Below are 19,189 nucleotides of genomic sequence, written 5' to 3'. Positions count from 1 at the left end.
AAGCAGAGCAATTCTGGGGTAAAAAACATTGATCCAGATTTAGGAAAGGAAAAGATTCCATTGATTTCAATTGAACTTTTTTCTGTGATACATCTGCTGCAGATTTTTCTGCACCACTTTTGCTTTGATACATAAAGGCCAAAATATTTTATTAATACAGGGTCACTGTTACAACTGTCCTGTCACACTATGACTGTGATATAAGGGGGGGGGGGAAACCACAGTATTATTTCACTTTTCCTCGATTACACTCCACACTCCTTTACTGCCAAAACCTGGGTGTCCAACCTTTCTGTGAGCTTCTTATTAACTGTTTCTCCTTATTCAAGAAGGATATATACGTACCACAGGCCAGACCAGGCTTGATGTGCTTTTTATCAGAGAATAGAAATGTGAGGGCACTGATTGCAAGTTGATTGATCATGTGTCTTAGAATTAAAAGTATGTACACTATGATTTTTGTGTATATGTATACCACACTTATTAAGGTTATGGTAGGTAAAAAAAAGTGACAAAAACCCTCCACAGTAAAGCATATAGCAAATGGAAATATTACTGTATGTTCATTTGCATGTCTTAGACAGGTCTGCAACCCCGTCTTTCACCATTATCGGCCAGCACACAGCAGCATGCATTGGCTTAAGGGTTGCTCGTGTAATATGAGCTTGAGAGAAAAGGTGGCACTGTGTGCTCATTTGCAAGTCATTTCCCAGAATCCCTTTCTGCAGTAGAAGTGCTGTGTGCTGGGCGATAATGGTGAAAGACTGAAAGACAGGGTTGCAGACCTGTCTAAGACATGCAAATGAACATACAGTAATATTTCAGTGTGTGTGTGTGTGTGTGTGTGTGTGTGTAATATTTCAGTACAGTGTGTGTGTGTGTGTATACATGTGTATACAGTGTATATATTTATATATAGAAATGGGGTGTAGTTGTGGATGGATGTACTGTACAGTATATAAGGCCTGCTTTGACAAATTCTACCTGTCCCCACTAAGAGTTAAAAGCCATGGGGAGGATCCTGCTCCACAGCTTTACAAGCTGCCTTTAGAAATCCAGGCCAGGTTTTGCACTGAACAGGTGCAGGTGAAGCCAGTTGCAGATCACTTGGGCCTAATCCGCAGGGTTTAAAAAAAGGCCAGCCTGGGCCAGTTTAGACCTGCTCCCCTATTCCAGCCAAAAGAGCTGGACTGCCACAAACAAACACTTGTCTGCAGCAATTTTGTTTTGATACCTGCATTTATGTTAGTTGGTAAGTGGGGAAGCCACCCAATTGAAGATAGAAGCTTCTGTCTAGTCAGTGCTCAAGAGAGAGTATGGATTTATTTTGATTTTGTTTATCTTGTTTCACCTGCTGACGTGTTAAAGCAAACAAAAACACTTAAACCAGAGATGGATTTGTTCTGAGTTGCGGTTTACCCTAGAACAGGCCTGCACAACATGCGGCCCGCCGGGACTCCCTGTGCGGCCCGCGACTGCCCCCTCAAAACCCCTCCCCTTCTAGGGAAGGATCGCGCTCCATCTGTGGGATGCGCTCCACTCAACCAAGCACAGGGCTGACGCGCTCCCCTATCCGGCGCAGGGCTGACGCGCTCCCTCCACCCGGCGCAGGGCTGATGCCGCTCCCCCCTCCAGTATGATGTGGTGATGCACCCCCCCAAGCCTGCTTTACGCGCTGACGTGCCCCCTGCTCCCCAGCCCGCTCCAGTACCAGAAGTTGACACGCTGCCGTAATGCGCGCCCCCTCCACTCCCCATTCCTCCTGGCTGAGGCCCGCCGCCACTTCTTCTGCCGCCGTCACGATCAGGTAGGCATGTGGAGGGGGGACGGGGGACTGCTGAAGGGTGCTAGGGGGAGAGCTGAAGGGTGCTAGGGGGAGAGCTGAAGGGTGCTATGGGGAGAGCTGAAGGGTGCTGGGTGAGATGAAGGATGCTGGGGGAGATGAAGGATGCAGGGGGAGAAGGGTGCAGGGGGAGATGAAGGGGAGGGTCATTTGAGGTGCAGGGGAGGGTCATTGGAGGTGCAGGGGAGGGTCATTGGAGGTGCAGGGGAGTGTCATTGGAGGTGCAGGGGAGGGTCATTGGAGGTGCAGGGGAGGATCAGTGGAGGTGCAGGGGAGGGTCAGTGGAGATACAGGGGAGGGTCAGTGGAGGTGCAGAGGCGGGTCAGTGGAGGTGCAGGGGGATGATTGGAGGTGCAGGGGAGAGAGATGTGTGATGCCGGGGGGGAAATTGATGTGAGGTGCAGGGGGAGTGATTTGAGGTGCAAGGGGGGTGATTTGAGGTGCATGGGGGGGAATGATGTGAGGTGCAGGGGGGGAGAGTGATGTGAGGTGCAGGGGGGAGAGTGATGTGAGGTGCAGGGGGGAGAGTGATGTGAGGTGCAGGGGGGGAGAGTGATGGGAGGTGCAGGTGGAGAGAATGATGTGAGGTGCAGGGGGAGAGGGATGTGAGGTGCAGGGGGGTGGGAAGTGTGTGGTTTGCAGGGGGGTATTGTGTGTTTGATGTGGAGGGGGAGTATTATGTGTGTGGGTGAGGGGGAGAGATGGGGGTATGAGAGATAGGTGGGGAGTATCACAAAGGTTGATAGTGAGGGGTTCTGGGGGAGATATGAGGATATGATGAAGGGTGCTGGGGGAGATATGAGGATGTTGATGATGATGACGAGGAGAGGTGCTGGAGGAGAGATGATGATAATGATGATTTTATCCGTGCGGCCCAAATTTTTTTTCCTTGGAGCAGTTTGGCCCTTCTCACTTTACGAGTTGTGCAGGCCTGCCCTAGAAGAAAGACAGTGTTTTTATATATATATACTGTATAAATTATCCTCACCTTGAGTGTTTCATTGAATTCTGGATTGATGGTGTTGGTCTTTATTTTTGTCTTGCGTTTACTTTGACGGGATTTGTCAGGAAGAAGATATGCCTTAACATAGCTGCAAGCATAAAGGTTAAATATATTAAATAGGCATATTACAGTATACCACTCTATAAATTGAATCTCACTTGTATAAACCTTCGTTGCATGGTTGGACTTAACTGGGACTCGTTGATTTTTAAAGTTGCATTGCCAATTAATGGTTACATTTTGCTATGCAAATTGCATCCTACAGATGCAGCGACAGTTATTCGAACATATCACAGAGCCGTTTTCGTGTGCGCTGCTGTACTCCATGTGGCCAATAACGCGGTTGATTTGTTCATCATTGTTGATTTCATGGATCCTGATTTCTTTGGATGCAATTCTTCGCTTTTCCGTGGCAGAAATGAATGAATTGTAATGTGTACAGTACAGTACTGTGTCAATTTGCAGGTGTTTAAAAACCAGAACACTCAATTTTCTGCACTTGATAAAACACGAGTTAACACGCGGTAATGACGCGCCATGACATGGGTTTTCCGAGGTATACAACGCATGATATGTTCGAATAACGGCCGCTGCATCTGTACTCTATATTTCTGTAGCAAAGTTCCATAATTTCCTAAAGATCCCCTAACAAAAGCGCAAGAGTATTGATCTAGGTCCCTGATTGTTGAGGAGAGGGAGATAAGCTGGACCTTTGAATCTTAGAGCACATGACCAGCATCTTTGAGGGGGCCATGTCTGGTGTCCCATCACAGAAGTTGGGCCTGACTTCCGGTCGGGCCAGACTTCCGGTTTTGACCAGCCAGGCCACCCCCAAGAAATGGCCAGGCCAGAGTTGTCCCCTCCTGTGCTTGGCCATGACTTTTTATAGGTCTTTTTGCTGTTAAGCATTTGTATATAAATGTGAACAAATAACAAAGTAAATGTTGAAACAATTACAAATTTTAGAATGAAAAGTTACATACTGTAGGTCATGACTTTCACTTTACTGCAACTAAAGTAAGTAAAACTACCACGAGAACACACGTTGGGCCATATTTACAAAGTAGTCCTACTCCTTGAGACACCTTCCAGCACGGCTTAGTAAATATGGCCCTATATGTGCTAATTGGGCTGAAAGGGGTCGTTCAATAGGGAAGATATCGTAGAGAGTATGAGTATTACTTTTTATACCCATCTCTCAATCAACTGGGTTCATTTGTAAATCTTGATATAAATACCTGTAAAAAAAAAAAAAAACTAAAAGTGGACAATAGCAGGTAATATTTGGCACAACATTTATAAATAGTATCTTGCATTGATATAGGGTCTTTCAAAGACATTTAAAGTATTCAGAAGACGTTGGAATAAGAGTAAGAAAACTATTACAAGATTGGATTCTCATGTGGATATAGAGGTAGATTGGCAATGCTTTTTAAAGAGATACATTATTTGAAAAAGCAAATGTTTATTGGTAAAATAAATCGTATATCAACAAAGCAGTAAGAGAAAAAAAACATAACTTACGGGTCAGTTCTGTTCTTCTTCTCATCTCCCACTGCAAGATCCCTGCAAGTTTTCACCAGGACATTTAAAGCGCCAGTTTTGTAGCTGTAATTAATGTTCATCAGGATTTCGCCAGTGATTTTTACATTACCATAGTCCCCTGTTTCACTGTAGACACTCGTCATGCTGTTAAGACTTGTCTGAAATGGGGAAAAAAAGGAGAATAAATACCATGGAAACCTGAACTTGATACTGTAGCTACCTCAAGGAGTGGTACAGTGGTAACATGTATGTATGTATGTATATCTTTATTTACATAGCACCATCTATGTACATAGCACATAACAACAGTAATAAACGTGACATAATAATATAACACATAATGGGAATAAGCTCTTGAGACATAAAGGAGTCACTGTCCTGAAGAGTTTATAATCTAAGTGGTACATTGGAAGAACATACACAGACAGTAGGATGGTATTCTGGCAAGTACGTCTGCAAGTGGCCAAGGTTGATGTATGAGGTGTTGATTAACATCACTGGGTTTGAACGCTGTCCACCCCTGTTCAAATGTAAACTCCATGAGATGTTGGATAAGACACATTAGGTTATATTATCTAATAATAATAATAATAACAACATGTTCTTGTATAGCGCTGCTAGTTTTACATAGCGCTTTACAGAGACATTTTGCAGGCACAGTTCACTGCTCCATGGAGCTTACAATCTATGTTTTTGGAGCCTGAGACATAGGAAGATAAAGTGACTTGCCCAAGGTCATGAGGAATTGAACCACGCTCTCCTGCTCAGTGCTAGTCAGTGTCTTTACTCACTGAGCCACTACTCTTCCTAAACCACAAAATGAATTGCAAGTGGTGCTCCTGAACAAAAATAATCTATATATAGAGATTTATACACTGTAACACAGTATAAGAAAATTATAATTACTACAAATGTAATAATATAGTGTACCAATTATATTTTTATTTTTGTGGGTACTTTAAGCTGTCCACTGAACTCTCTTTTGCCTTTTTTATGTATTAATATCTCATCTTCAGATGATTGAAAAAAAAAACTGTAGAGGATTGCATTATAATTTCAACATCCTGGAGGAGATTACTGCTCAATACATAAAGCTGCTACATCATTTTATACATGTTTATGTTTAGCAGCAATAGCTGTATTTAAAAGGTTTTGATTTATTCTAATACTTAATGTTTGCTGCAAATGAGCATTTAAAAACAAAGGCACGTTGACCAAAATTACCTACACTTCCTAAAAGCTAAAATGACAACAAAGTGCATTATTTCAATAATTAGGCCTATTATGAATTATATGGTTCTAATAAAGCCCAGGAATGATGCAAGTGCTTGCAGCGTATTGGCTGAGATGTAGTGGTCGGAGGGGTCTTGTGCAGGTTCCAATGCACTTGGCTCAGTCTTTACAAACAAAGCACACCTCGGGGGGCCAGCAAAGACTCCCCTCCCATCCATGCATGATGGGTCATTTTTCTGCCTTTGTTGTTTTATTTCTACTGCAACTAATAATGGAAGCCAGGCCCAGGGGAAGTTTCTCTTATCAGTTCCTCCTCGTATACATACTGTAAGAAAATATTGCTGCAAAAAAAAAGCTCTAAAACCTTGGGGTGGATTGTCAAACTATTCCTTACGCGCCATCCTAGGATTGCCTCTGTCTCCAATATTCCATTTGCTGCTCCCATTTGTGTCACATGTATGAAGCTGTTAGTGAAGTTTCTTACATGTAGAGAAGATTGTTAAGAAGAGTGGTTTACACTACTTATGCCTCACAGAAAGTTTGATACATCCCATTATAATATGTGCAGTTAGCAACTCCTCTTATCGCTACTCGCAACCTTGTGCACATGGAGTAAAAAGTGGAGCAAGTAACAATGGCACGAAAAGGCACAAAATCAGTTTTGCTTTAAAAAAAAACATAACTCATCTCCTCCGTTTCAACCTAAAAAAAAAAAAACTAAAGAGGTTTGAAGAGTTGTTGGGATCTCAGGGATTCCAGCCTTGTTTCACAACTAATAATTTTTTTCACCTGCAAAACTTCTTGTATTTTCCACCCATTTCTATTAATATTTTGCAGAGGTTTAAATACAATTGTGAAAAACAGAAGTGATGCACTCAAAATTATGATGTGAAGTGTTCTAAAGTGCTTAAAAGTGTACAAGCCACTTAAAACAAGATAAATAAAGAAGTGTCAAAAAAACACATAGTTAATGTGTAAAATGATTCAAAGAACTTCCCTTAAAATTAGAGAGTTGCTGCTATCAAGTACTTAGATGGTTCCAAAATCAGAAACTACAGTAGGATATGAAAAAAAAAAAAAGAAAAGCGCAAACTCATTGTGCAGTATCAAACATTATTTAGTGATTCAAAAGGAGGTAATGAATGCACATACAACATAAACATTCAATCTAAGCAATTTTGATCAGCAGCAACTATCTAATTGTAAGGGAAGTTCCTTTAATTATTTTGCACATTAACTACCAGTCCTGATATCCCTATTGAGCAAAACTTTTAACACTTTGGAAACATTTTTGATCAATGACAGTAGGAGTTGTTGGGACAAAACCATTTTGGAAAAATATGTGGCGAGCCAAAGAATCCCTAGAGGTCTCAGGATACTTAAGACTCCAACACAGGGCTCTGTCCTGGACCTCTTCTCTTTTCTCTGTACACACTCTCTCTAGGTGACCTAATAACATATTTTGGGTTAAATTATCACCTCTATGCCGACAACACACAAATATACTTTTCAACACCTGACCTTACACCTGCTGTACAAACCAAAGTTTCTGAATGTCTCTCTGCTATATCATCCTGGATGGCCCTCCGACGCCTTAAACTCAACATGGCTAAAACAGAGCTCCTCATACTTCCTCCCAAACCTGGCCCTACTACCTCCTTCCACATTACTGTTGGAACTACGATCATTCACCCAGTAGCCCAAGCACGCTGCCTAGGGGTCACACTCGACTCCTCTCTCACATTCGCCCCTCACATTCAAAACATTTCTAAAACTTGTCGCTTTTTCCTCCGCAATATAACAAAGATACGCCCTTTCCTCTGTTGCTCGACTGCTAAAACTCTGACTCAGGCCCTCATTCTCTCCCGTCTTGATTACTGTAACCTCCTGCTGTCCGGCCTTCCTGCCTGTCACCTGTCTCCAGTACAATCTATCCTAAATGCTGCTGCCAGAATCACTCTACTCTTTCCTAGATCTGTCTCAGCATCTCCCCTCATGAAATCCCTCTCCTGGCTTCCGATCAAATCCCGCATCTCACACTCCATTCTTCTCCTCACTTTTAAAGCTTTACATTCTTCTGCCCCTCCTTACATCTCATCCCTAATTTCTCGTTATGCACCATCCAGACTCTTGCGTGTCTTCTTTCTACCCCCTTTGTATCTAAAGCCCTCTCCCGCCTTAAACCTTTTTCACTGACTGCCCCACACCTCTGGAATGCCATTCCCCTCAGTACCCGACTAGCACCCTCTCTATCCATCCTTTAAGACCCTCCTTAAGACACACTTGCTTAAAGAAGCATATGAATAGCACTGTGGATATTTTGAACACGATACATAAAGCTTGGCCCCCTGCAGACGCACTTACCAGAACTCCCTCCTACTGTCTCTGTACGTTCTACCTACCTACCAATTAGACTGTAAGCTCCTCGGGGCAGGGACTCCTCTTCCGAAATGTTACTTTATGTCTAAAGCACTTATTCCCATGATCTGTTATTTATATTATCTGTTATTTATTTGATTACCACATATATTACTACTGTGAAGCGCTATGTACATTAATGGCGCTATATAAATAAAGACATCCAATACAATACAATGGCAGCAATAATGACCACTTCAACAAGGAGTGGAATAGAATCTTAGATTGCTCTTTTGGGTTGATGAAATTAATTATATATGAAAGAAACAAAATGCTTGTTGAGTTTGATAAAACAGACGCGGAGGCAATCAAGGGGCTGGAATCCACGAAACTGCCTTTTCAGAACTTGAGTTTGAACTCAAGCTCAAGTTAGAACATGCAGAGTGAGATCATTAAGATCAAACATAGAACATTTCTCAGAGACAAAAATGATTATGTCAGTAATACACAAAGAGATTCGAGCAGATCTGTAGGAGAAGGACATGTTGTTAAATCCTCAAATTATACCCTTACTAATTATCCATTGCGTGAAGAGAAGCCAAGAAATGATTGGCGTACAAATCACCATCATGATCACTTTGGCACAAATAATCAACAACAGGCAAATATCAATGAGGGATGGACTATGATCACATATCGTAATTCAAGGAGAGCATCTGAAAAATCAAAAGTTGGGAAATCTAGATATAGAGGAATAGCAAATACCACCAACCGCATTTGATGGTTTCTTGTGATCATAACACACAGTGAATTGACAACATTCCCCTGGGCCAATTCACAAGGATTAGATGTATTTATAACTGTTATGTGGGTTTTGAACATCAAGCCACAGGGCTGTTTGACAAATTTCTTTCCAGTAGTTATCAGCCAGATCTATTAACCCATGCCTGACATAAAACCAGAGCCCTAGACAGGAACCAGTTGTTTATTAACAAGAACCGCTCAACAACTGGTCTTTCAATTCCAGACAAAATTACTGTTCCATGTATTACTTAATACAATTGCCAGGGTAATGTCATCAAAAGGATTGTCAATAAATACTGGGAAATTTTAGAAACGACCCAGTACTAGGACCTAAACTCTCTGATAGACCAGCAGTTATTTTTTTTAGAAAACCTAATAACTTCAAAATTAATTGGAACCTAGTGATATAGTCTCTGGCCCCTCGATAGCCATCAAATCCACCTGGCTACCTGCCAACCCCCTTGATAATTTCCATTTGGCCTGTCAATTTTTACATACCGATAGGAAGACTTTTTCTTCTTCTACTTCACAAGTCAAACACTATTAAGGAATGTATTTCCTGTACCACTTTACATGTTGTTTGCCTTCTTGAGTGCCCCGTGGCCTCTTCTATGAAGGAAGGACACTTGAGAAGGCAAATATTAGAACATGTTCGCAATATTCTAATAAGCTTTGACTAACAGTGTTTCAATGCATTTCAAGACCTGCAATGGCCAAGATCCCTCATCCCTTAGATACAAAGGTAGTTGTTCAAATTAATAGAAGCAGGTGATAGAATTAAAGCCCTTGCCAAACATGAAAGTGCCTCGAAATGCGTTGGATGAGCCACTGTGTACTTGCCTTTACGTACACCCTAATATCAATGGGGTTGAAGGCTTACTATCGGATTTATTCATCTAACCCTGCTCGAAATTGCCAGTATGCTTAGGCTGGACTTGGGCATTGACATCACTCACGAGTGCTCCAGACAGGGTTGCGTCCCGATAGAGGATGATTTTCCATCTACACTTACCTGCTTGATTGGAATGAGGGTGCGCGTGCCTCGGACCGGGATCGAATGCTATCCCTACCGGAGTGGATGTCCACACTGCTATAGCGATTGCGCCATTGCATGCATGTACCATCACCAACCAGCCTTACCGGGTGTCTGTGTGATTGTCCGTCTGCATTAGAGACCCTAGACAGTTTTTATACCAAATTGCCTATATGAAATGTTGATGTACATGCATTCATTGTCGCCTTTTGAATCACAAAATTATTTTTGATACTACACAATGAGAGCTTGAGCTTTTCACTTTTTCTCATAAATATAATTGTATATTAAAACGCAACAATTTGTCTAATTAAAAATAAGGATGAGTAACTAGGTTTCATAATTTTTCCCCTTTGGGATTTTAAGCCTTTGCAACAGACATCAACTATCCTTTTTCAAAGACTAACTTCAAAAACATCCATAAACTCCCAAGTGCTTGTTACTGAGATGAAGGTAACAAACTGTGAATTACTTGCTATTGACGTTTTTCACATACATAGATGGCCTTCACACTGCTTGAACAAGCTAATGTGCCTTGTAAATAGAAAAGAAACAAGACAGCTATAAAGTCAGACACCTGGTTTAAGAAAGGTCATATTTAGATCTACAAGGCTGTTGGTACTTTGTAATTGTCACAAGCCAAATAGATACACACTCCGAACATTGATTTGTAACCATTTATCCAGCACTTATTGATACAGTACTTAGCACAATATTTAATCACACAATGTAAAATGAATGGGATAAACTCAACAAACTTAATTAATAATTTTTAAATGAAAATACGTTGCCTATCTTGATCTCCTCCACCAAAGTACAGAACCTTTAAAAGTCTTTCATTTTGTAGAAAAGCTCCTTGAACGTAATTTTAGAAAGCTTAAAAAAATGTTTTTAAACAAACTAAGAACACCTTTTAAAAAGGAAAAAATACTAATTTTACTTCAGAAGAAATGAGAACAGTAAGTTTATAAATAAACAAGTAGTAGTACACATTAGCCCAGAGTACAATCACACTAATGGTTGCAAAGTGTATTTGTTTTGGCGGGGCATCGCCTCGCCGTCACCGGTCACTATAAGCGCAGCCTAAACAAGGATTTCAAATTGTGATGATTGATATTACAGTCAAAACTGTCTGGAGCCAATAATAAAAGAGAAGGTCCAGCCAGTTCACATTGTGTTATAGTTTCATAACCTGCTGGGGCAACTCAAGTTGATCAGGGGACCTCATTTTAAATTGTGTTCTGGTGCCAGCATCAAGGGCATTTCTAGAAACCCATCAAGGTTGACAGAGATTTCTTCCTGAATTTGTTCTCAATCAAACAATTTAATATGAATCTACTGTATCATGTAACACAAATGTATCATGCTGCATTTAGGGGACTATTCAGTAAAGTGCAATATTTGGCATGCAGAATCTCTCTCTCTCTCTTATTCTACTGTAGCTGTGTGAAATGCACTCACACCTTACTGAATAGCACATACATAACTAATATTGCTAGTTAGCTTCCTTTCAGGGGTGTAGCTATAGCCCGGGCAGCCCGCGCTCTTGGGGGGCCGGCGCTCTTCCCCTCCCCTGTCGACAGCCCATGGTGGCGGGCTCCGATGTTAAACAGAAGCCGGCAGAGGAATCGGCAGCTGTTACAGAGCTGACACCGGAAGTAAAAAAGACTTCCGTGTCAGACCACTAGAGTGCGCTCCTCCCCTGCTTTCCTGTTCTGCCGGTGTAACAGCTGTGGATTCCTCTGCAGCTTATCCTCTGTTTAAGATCAGACCAACAGGTACACGTAGGCATGGGGAAGAGGGGGGAGAGAGGTGCTGAGGAAGGTTGAGCCTGTGGGGAGATGATGATGGTGGGGGAGATATGATGATGGTGGGGGAGATTAGGTGATGATTATGAAGGTGGGGGAGATGAGTTGATGATGATGGTGGGGGAGATATGATGGCGATGGGGGAGATGAGGTGGTGATGGTGAGGGAGATGAGGCAATGATGACGATGGTGGGGGTGATGATGATGATGATGGGGGAGATGAGGTAATGACGATGGAGGGGGTGATGATGATGGTGGGGGAGATGAGGTAATGATGGTGGTGGAGGAGATGAGGTAATGATATGGTGGGGGAGATGAGGTGATGATGATGGTTTGGGTGATGATGGTGGAGGAGATGAGAGGAGGAGGGGTAGATATGATTATGATGGGAAGGGGGAGAGATGAGGAGGGTTGATGAGAGAGGATGGGGGAGGGAGGAAAAAATTGTAGTCTATTAATATGGCCCTGAAAAAAATGTTTTGCCCGGGGGCCCGCGCATGTCTAGCTACACCACTGCTTCCTTTCCATATAAAAGTTGCATATCGCACCGAATTGCATAGCCAGAATGAAATTGGGTCTTAAAAGTTTGCACACAGTTTGAACAAGCAAGAAGTGATTAATGAATACTACAAGATGCATTTCTGCATGATATTGCCCAATTTTCACACAGAAACGGCATCATACTTTAATGAATAGGCCTCTAGCTGATTTGGATTGACTCTCACTCAGTGGAAGCCAGTCTTGCTCATGTTAGTACTGTATCACTGATTTTAACAATCTCATTCTTTGAAGTCAGCGATTAGACATTGAAATATAATCCAAAATGTCCTAATCTTCCTCAAATAGATCCCTAAAATTAACAGGTGTGAGTACTGCTAAATGCTTTACCTATATTATAATGTATATATGATACACATTCTTCAAAAAATAATTAAATCGTAACATGGAGCGGCCTCTTAGGTAGTAGTAGGAACTATAGGCCTACAGATAAGATAACTGGGTCCTTATGTTTATCCTTCAGCCGCTTGTCAATAATTTTACATACAAATACATTTTGTAATATGTAATAAATCAGGTGATATGGGTTGACTACGATGGTTGCTCACTAAAGTGCAAAATCAAGCACTACTGTATTGAATCTTCCATTTAAGTCAGTGGGAATTTTCGGTGGTAATGGCAAATCTGCACTATTGCACATGTACAGTAACTCTCCCTGTCCGACATCCAGGGAAATTATATTGGGGTGTATTACAGTATATGGCTACTCCGCATGGGTTACCTTGACTCAGTGGCTAGATTCAGGTGGCTGGTCAATGAGGTAGCAAGGTTGTAGAATAATGGGCTCCAGGAACTTTTGTAGTACAACAGTCATTTTTCGTATCACCATGGACAGGGACAGCTGATTCACCAACACCGGGAGTCGTCTTTTATGAGGCCCTCTATGGTGTGCAATATTCCTTTTTATTTCTTATTCAGGACTTCAATCCTTCTTTTGGGGATCCTAACTTAACAGGTACTCTCCCTATCTACAACATAATAAACAGGGGTGCCTGGTCTATACTATTACTTTATAAATATTACTTATCTACTCTCCCCGAGGATACTCTCCTCATGTCCTCCTGCAACCTAACCTTCCAGAATAGTCCCAATAGCAAGCAAGGGTGGGGCCCAGCATACAATAGCCATGTTAGTTCGTTTTTAATCCTACTTGTACTGAAGGGTGCTGCGGAACTCATCAGTGGTCCCCCAAAGTCCGGGAACCCCTCAGTTCTAGAAATATTTATAGATTTTTACGCCTGTTATGACACAAAAAAAAATAGAAATATGACTGCAGACTATAAACATGGCCGTTGGCAGCGATATTGCTTTCCCACGATTGCCAGGTGGACCACAATATTGAACGGGTTCATCGCTCTTGAATTTGGGAGTCTCTGGACATTGGGGGACCACCAATGAGCTCCATAGGACTATACGATTCAGTAAGAGTATACTTTTTTCCTCAGGAAGTGCCCTTTAATGAATAACTTCCTAAGCATTAAAGTGGAATCTCAAGAAAATGTATTATTTTCATTGTTGTTCGTAGGGTCAGTTTACACATAATGAATAATAAATTACGAAAGAGGGCTCTTAATTAGGTAGCTTTCTATATTATTTTTGGGACATATTTACCATGCAATGCTAGTCCATAAGACAACTGTCAGTGGTAATTATTACGGCACGTTCTCTGAGCAGCGCTTAGTAAATGTGGCCCTATATCTTCAAGTTAATGGACGATAAAGTGTCTTATGGTGCTGTTGGAAGTTCTTTGACTTGGTAAATATATATACTTTATATGTGTGTATGTATATATATATATATATATATATATATATATATATATACAGTGTTCGACAAACCTATACATTTGCACGCCCCGGGCGAGTGGATTTAACAACGTGGCGAGCTCCTATTGACCCAAGCAGCACACGTGTGGTTTTAGATGGCGAGTAGATTTTTTTGTTTGGCGAGTAGATTTTTTGGTGATTTGTCGACCACTGTGTGTGTGTGTATATATATATATATATATATATATATATATATATATATACTAGCTGAGAGCCCCGGCGTTGCCCGGGATGTTTGTGGTGTGGGTGTGGCATTTGGGTGGGGAGTGGTCCACGCGGCCCATGTGCGGTGGTAGTTCTGCTGTGGCTGTACTGATGGTGATTGTATTGGTGTGCTGATTTGGGAGGGTTTGGTGCTGATGTGGGGGTGCGGATGTGGGTGTGCCGATGGGGGAGGTGCAAAGGTGGCGATGTGTGGGTGCTGATGGTGTTGATGGGGGCTGGGAATGGTGGGGAGCCGAGAATGCCAGTGTGCTGGGGGGGCATGGGATACCGGTGTGCTGATGTGGTGGTGCTGGGGTGTGTGTGTGTATACATGTTTGTGTGTATACATTGTATGTGTGTGTGTGTATACATGTGTGTGTGTGTATGTGTACGTGTGTGTGTATGTGTATACATGTGTGTGTGTATACACGTATGTGTGTGTATACACATGTGTGTATACACGTGTGTGTATACACGTGTGTGTGTATACACGTGTGTGTGTATACACGTGTGTGTGTATACACGTGTGTGTGTGTACACGTGTGTGTGTATACACATGTGTGTGTGTATACACGTGTGTGTATACACATGTGTGTGTGTGTATACATACGTGTGTGTGTATACACATTTGTGTATACACGTGTATACATGTTTGTGTGTGTGTATACATGTTTGTGTGTATACATTGTATGTGTGTGTGTGTGTGTATAAGTGTGTGTGTGTGTGTACATTTGTGTGTGTGTACACATGTTTGTGTGTGTATACACATGTGTGTGTGTGTGTGTATACATGTGTATGTGTGTATACATGTGTGTGTGTGTATACATGTGTGTGTGTATACACATGTGTGTGTGTATACATGTGTGTGTGTGTACACATGTGTGTGTGTACACATGTGTGTGTGTGTGTGTGTACACATGTGTGTGTGTGTGTATACACGTGTGTGTGTGTATACACATGTGTGTGTGTGTATACACATGTGTGTGTGTGTATACACATGTGTGTGTATACACATGTGTGTGTGTGTGTATACACATGTGTGTGTGTATACACATGTGTGTGTGTGTATACACATGTGTGTGTGTATACACATGTGTGTGTGTGTATACACATGTGTGTGTGTATACACGTGTGTGTGTGTGTATACACGTGTGTGTGTGTGTATACATGTTTGTGTGTATACATTGTATGTGTGTGTGTGTATACATGTGTGTGTGTGTATGTGTACGTGTGTGTGTATGTGTATACATGTGTGTGTGTATACACGTATGTGTGTGTATACACATGTGTGTATACACGTGTGTGTGTATACACGTGTGTGTGTATACACGTGTGTGTGTGTACACGTGTGTGTGTATACACATGTGTGTGTGTATACACGTGTGTGTATACACATGTGTGTGTGTATACATACGTGTGTGTGTATACACATTTGTGTATACACGTGTATACATGTTTGTGTGTGTGTATACATGTTTGTGTGTATACATTGTATGTGTGTGTGTGTGTATAAGTGTGTGTGTGTGTGTACATTTGTGTGTGTGTACACATGTTTGTGTGTGTATACACATGTGTGTGTGTGTGTGTGTATATACATGTTTATGTGTGTATACATTGTGTGTGTGTGTATACATGTGTGTGTGTATACACATGTGTGTGTGTATACATGGTGTGTCGTGTGTACCCATGTGCTGTGTGTACACATGTGTGTGTGTGTGTGTACACGTGTGTGTGTGTATACACGTGTTGTGTGTGTATACACATGTGTGTGTGTGTATACACATGTGTGTGTGTGTATACACATGTGTGTGTGTATACACATGTGTGTGTGTGTGTGTGTATACACATGTGTGTGTGTATACACATGTGTGTGTGTGTATACACATGTGTGTGTGTGTATACACATGTGTGTGTGTGTATACACATGTGTGTGTGTGTATACACGTGTGTGTGTGTGTATACACGTGTGTGTGTGTGTGTGTGTATACACGTGTGTGTGTGTATACATGTGTGTGTGTGTATACATGTGTGTGTATACATGTGTGTGTGTGTCGTGTGTACATTATGTGTATGTATACCTGTGTGTATACGTGTGTGACGTGTATACGTGTGTGTGTATGTGTACATGTGTGTGTGTGTGTGTATGTCTCCATGTGTGTGTGTGTATGTCTCCATGTGTGTGTGTGTATGTCTCCATGTGTGTTGTGTACGTGTACATGTGTGTGAGTATATGTGTACATGTGTGTGTGTGTACGTGTCTACGTGTACATGTGTGTGTACATGTGTGTGTGTGTACGTGTCTACGTGTCTACGTGTGTACGTGTGTACGTGTGTGTCTGTGTGTGTCTACGTGTGTGTGTGTCTACGTATGTGTGTTTGTGTATACGATGTGTGTGTTTGTGTCTACGTGTGTGTGTTTGTGTATACGTGTGTGTGTGTATACGTTGTGTGTGTGTCTACGTCTGTGTGTGTGTGTGTGTCTACGTGTGTGTGTGTGTGTGTGTCCCTGTGTGTGTTTGTGTCCCTGTGTGTCCTTTGGCCCGTGACTCCGCCTCAGGGAAGGGGGGGGGGGTGGGGGGAGGTGGTGGGAAGGAGGGGGGGGGAAGGGGAGGTGGGGGGAGGTGGTGGGAAGAGGGGGGGTGGGGGGGTGGGGGGGAGGTGGTGGGAAGGGGGGGGTGGGGGGGAGGTGGTGGGAAGCGGGGGGAGGTGGTGGGGAGTTGGGAAGGGGGGTGGGGGAGGTGGGAAGGGGGGTGAGAGGTGGTGAGGAGGTGGTGGGAGGTTGTAAGGGGGGAGTGAAGGGAAGGTGAAGGGGGGGTGAAGGTGGGGGTGGAGGGGAGGTGAGGTGAGGGTGGAGGGGAGGTGAAGGGGGGGGGTGGAGGGAGAGGTGAAGGGGGGGGGGAGGGGAGGGGGTGGAGGGGAGGTGAAGGGGGGTGGAGGGGAGGTGAAGGTGGGGGTGGAGGGGAGGTGAAGGGGGGGGTGGAGGGAGGTGGAGGAAGGGAAGAGGAAGTGGAAGTGAGGGGAGGTGAGGGGTGGGCTGAGGGGAGGTGAGGTGAAGGGGGGTGAGGGGAGGTGAAGGGGGTGAGGGAGGTGAAGGGCGCTCCCTCACCCGTCCGGCAGCTCCCTCACCCGTACCGGCCGCTCCCTCACCCGTCCGGACCGCTCCCACGTGGTCTGAGGCGGGAGGCAGCTTGTCTGTGGCCGCTCCCCCCGCTGTGTCCCGGGCGCTCGCTCCCCGCTGACTGTAGCGGCGCCAGGGGGTGGAGGGGAGGTGAAGGGGGGTGAAGGGGAGGTGAAGGCCGCTCACTCACCCGTCCGGAAGGTCCCACGTGGTCTGAGGCGGGAGGCAGCTTGTTGTGGCCGCTCCCCCGCTGTGTCCCGGGCGCTCGCTCGCTCCGCTGACTGTAGCGGCGCCGGGGGGGGGGGAGGGAGGGGAGGTGATTTGAAGGGGGGTGAGGGGTGGGTGAAAGCCACTCACTCACCCGGTCCGGCAGGCTCCCTCACCCGTCCGGACCGCTCCCACGTGGAACTGAGGCGGGAGGCAGCTTGTTGTGTGGCCGCTCCCCCGCTGTGTCCCGGGCACTCGCTCCTCCGCTGACTGTAGCGGCGCCGGGGGGGGGGGGGGGGTTGAAAGCGCGGGAGACACGGGGAGAGGAGGAGGCTGATTTCGGGGAGAAGAGGCGGAGGCTCCGGCGGGTATGTGAGGCCCCCCCCCCCCCCCGGGGTTATACATGCTGCTAATGTACACCCCCCCCCCTACTGTGTGTGTGTGTCCCTGTGTGTGTGTGTGTGTGTCCGTGTGTGTGTGTGTGTGTGTGTGTGTGTGTGTGTGTGTGTCCGTGTGTCCGTGCTGTGTGTGTGTGTGTGTGAGTGTGTGTGTGTCCCTGTGTGTCCTTTGGGCCGTCACTCCGCCTCAGGCCAATGAGAGGTGTGCGGGGGCGGCCAAGGGACCAATGAGATTTCCCCTAGGGACACCGGACATCCAGCAGGCAGGCATGCATGCAGGCAAACATACAGTGCTTTCACTAATATAGTATAAGATATATATATATATATTTCTTTGAAGGTCTTGGTTAAATATTTAAGTGTTTGAATCCTTTGGCTACCTTAGGCTGCGCTTACAGTCCCGGCGACGGTGCATCAAAACAAATGTATTGAATTCGTCTCGTGCGCTTATAGTAGGAGCGACGCGATGGCGTGCCGGCTTGGTCGTGATCGCTGGAAGTCAATTCAATTTGATTTTTTCAGCGACCGCAGCGTGACATCAGCATCGCCGTCACAAGGACTATAAGCGTGGCCTAAGTGGTCATGAAGTTTCATGGCCACTATAGCCACTAATGGGGTAATATAGTAGTGTTTTTTTTTTTTACTAATAGTCCAGGGCTTAATTACTCTAATAAAACCCCATTATAGTATATACAGTGTGTCCACGCTAAAAGAGGCACAGTGTATTTAATTTCCTCATGCCTCTTTTAGTGAGGGCATCCTGTAGAATACCAAAGCAAAGCTTTTTCAATAGAGTTTTGGTCTTGATCGAATGTCCCTGGAAAGTTGCCTTTGGGGCTACTTCGGGTATCTCATTACCCTACATAGAATATCTAAAATATCAATTTTTGGGGGGCGGAGGGGGTGAAAAAAACAGAGTAAATTAAAATATGGCCTAAGTAATGAGAAAGTGAGAATGTGGCGCTAAGGAGGGGGGTCTGACGTAAACAGCACTAATCAGCCATTTTGCTCAGCATCCATTTGGTTGCCTGATGTTGGCAGCCATTTTGTCCCTGTCTGTATTCTCATTTTTGTGTGTCATCCATCTTAGTGTTTGTCTGCATGGAAGTTTGAGTTTGAAAGAAAGATTTTTTCTTTTTCTCGCTCTCAGAACATTTGGTTGATATTAAGCCATCTAGCTAGCTGCAAACCTTGAAACGGAGATAAGCTGTTGTGTAACTGAAATAAAGATAACAGTCACTTCTCACATTT

At 43.9% G+C, this 19,189-nt stretch overlaps 1 protein-coding gene and 1 long non-coding RNA gene across 10 annotated transcripts in view; one reads left to right on the top strand and one right to left on the bottom strand.

Moving 5' to 3' along the window:
- SYTL5 (synaptotagmin like 5) overlaps positions 1 to 19,189 on the bottom strand; it is a 564,125-nt gene that overhangs the window by 47,082 nt on the left and 497,854 nt on the right. For all 9 annotated transcript variants that reach the window (XM_075589551.1, XM_075589552.1, XM_075589553.1 and 6 more), the window contains 2 exons: positions 4,371 to 4,549; positions 2,832 to 2,934 (listed from right to left, as the gene is read on the bottom strand). In XM_075589551.1, coding sequence (XP_075445666.1) covers positions 2,832 to 2,934; positions 4,371 to 4,549 — 282 coding nt within the window. The remainder of the gene's footprint in view (positions 1 to 2,831; positions 2,935 to 4,370; positions 4,550 to 19,189) is intronic.
- LOC142489196 (uncharacterized) overlaps positions 11,508 to 19,189 on the top strand; it is a 17,658-nt gene continuing 9,976 nt past the window's right edge. Inside the window, exon 1 of the long non-coding RNA XR_012799816.1 lies at positions 11,508 to 11,597. This is a non-coding gene — a long non-coding RNA (uncharacterized LOC142489196). The remainder of the gene's footprint in view (positions 11,598 to 19,189) is intronic.

This window comes from Ascaphus truei, chromosome 3, assembly GCF_040206685.1.
Source record: "Ascaphus truei isolate aAscTru1 chromosome 3, aAscTru1.hap1, whole genome shotgun sequence".
Lineage (NCBI taxonomy): Eukaryota > Metazoa > Chordata > Amphibia > Anura > Ascaphidae > Ascaphus > Ascaphus truei.
This window is presented reverse-complemented; position numbering and strand designations above follow the sequence as displayed.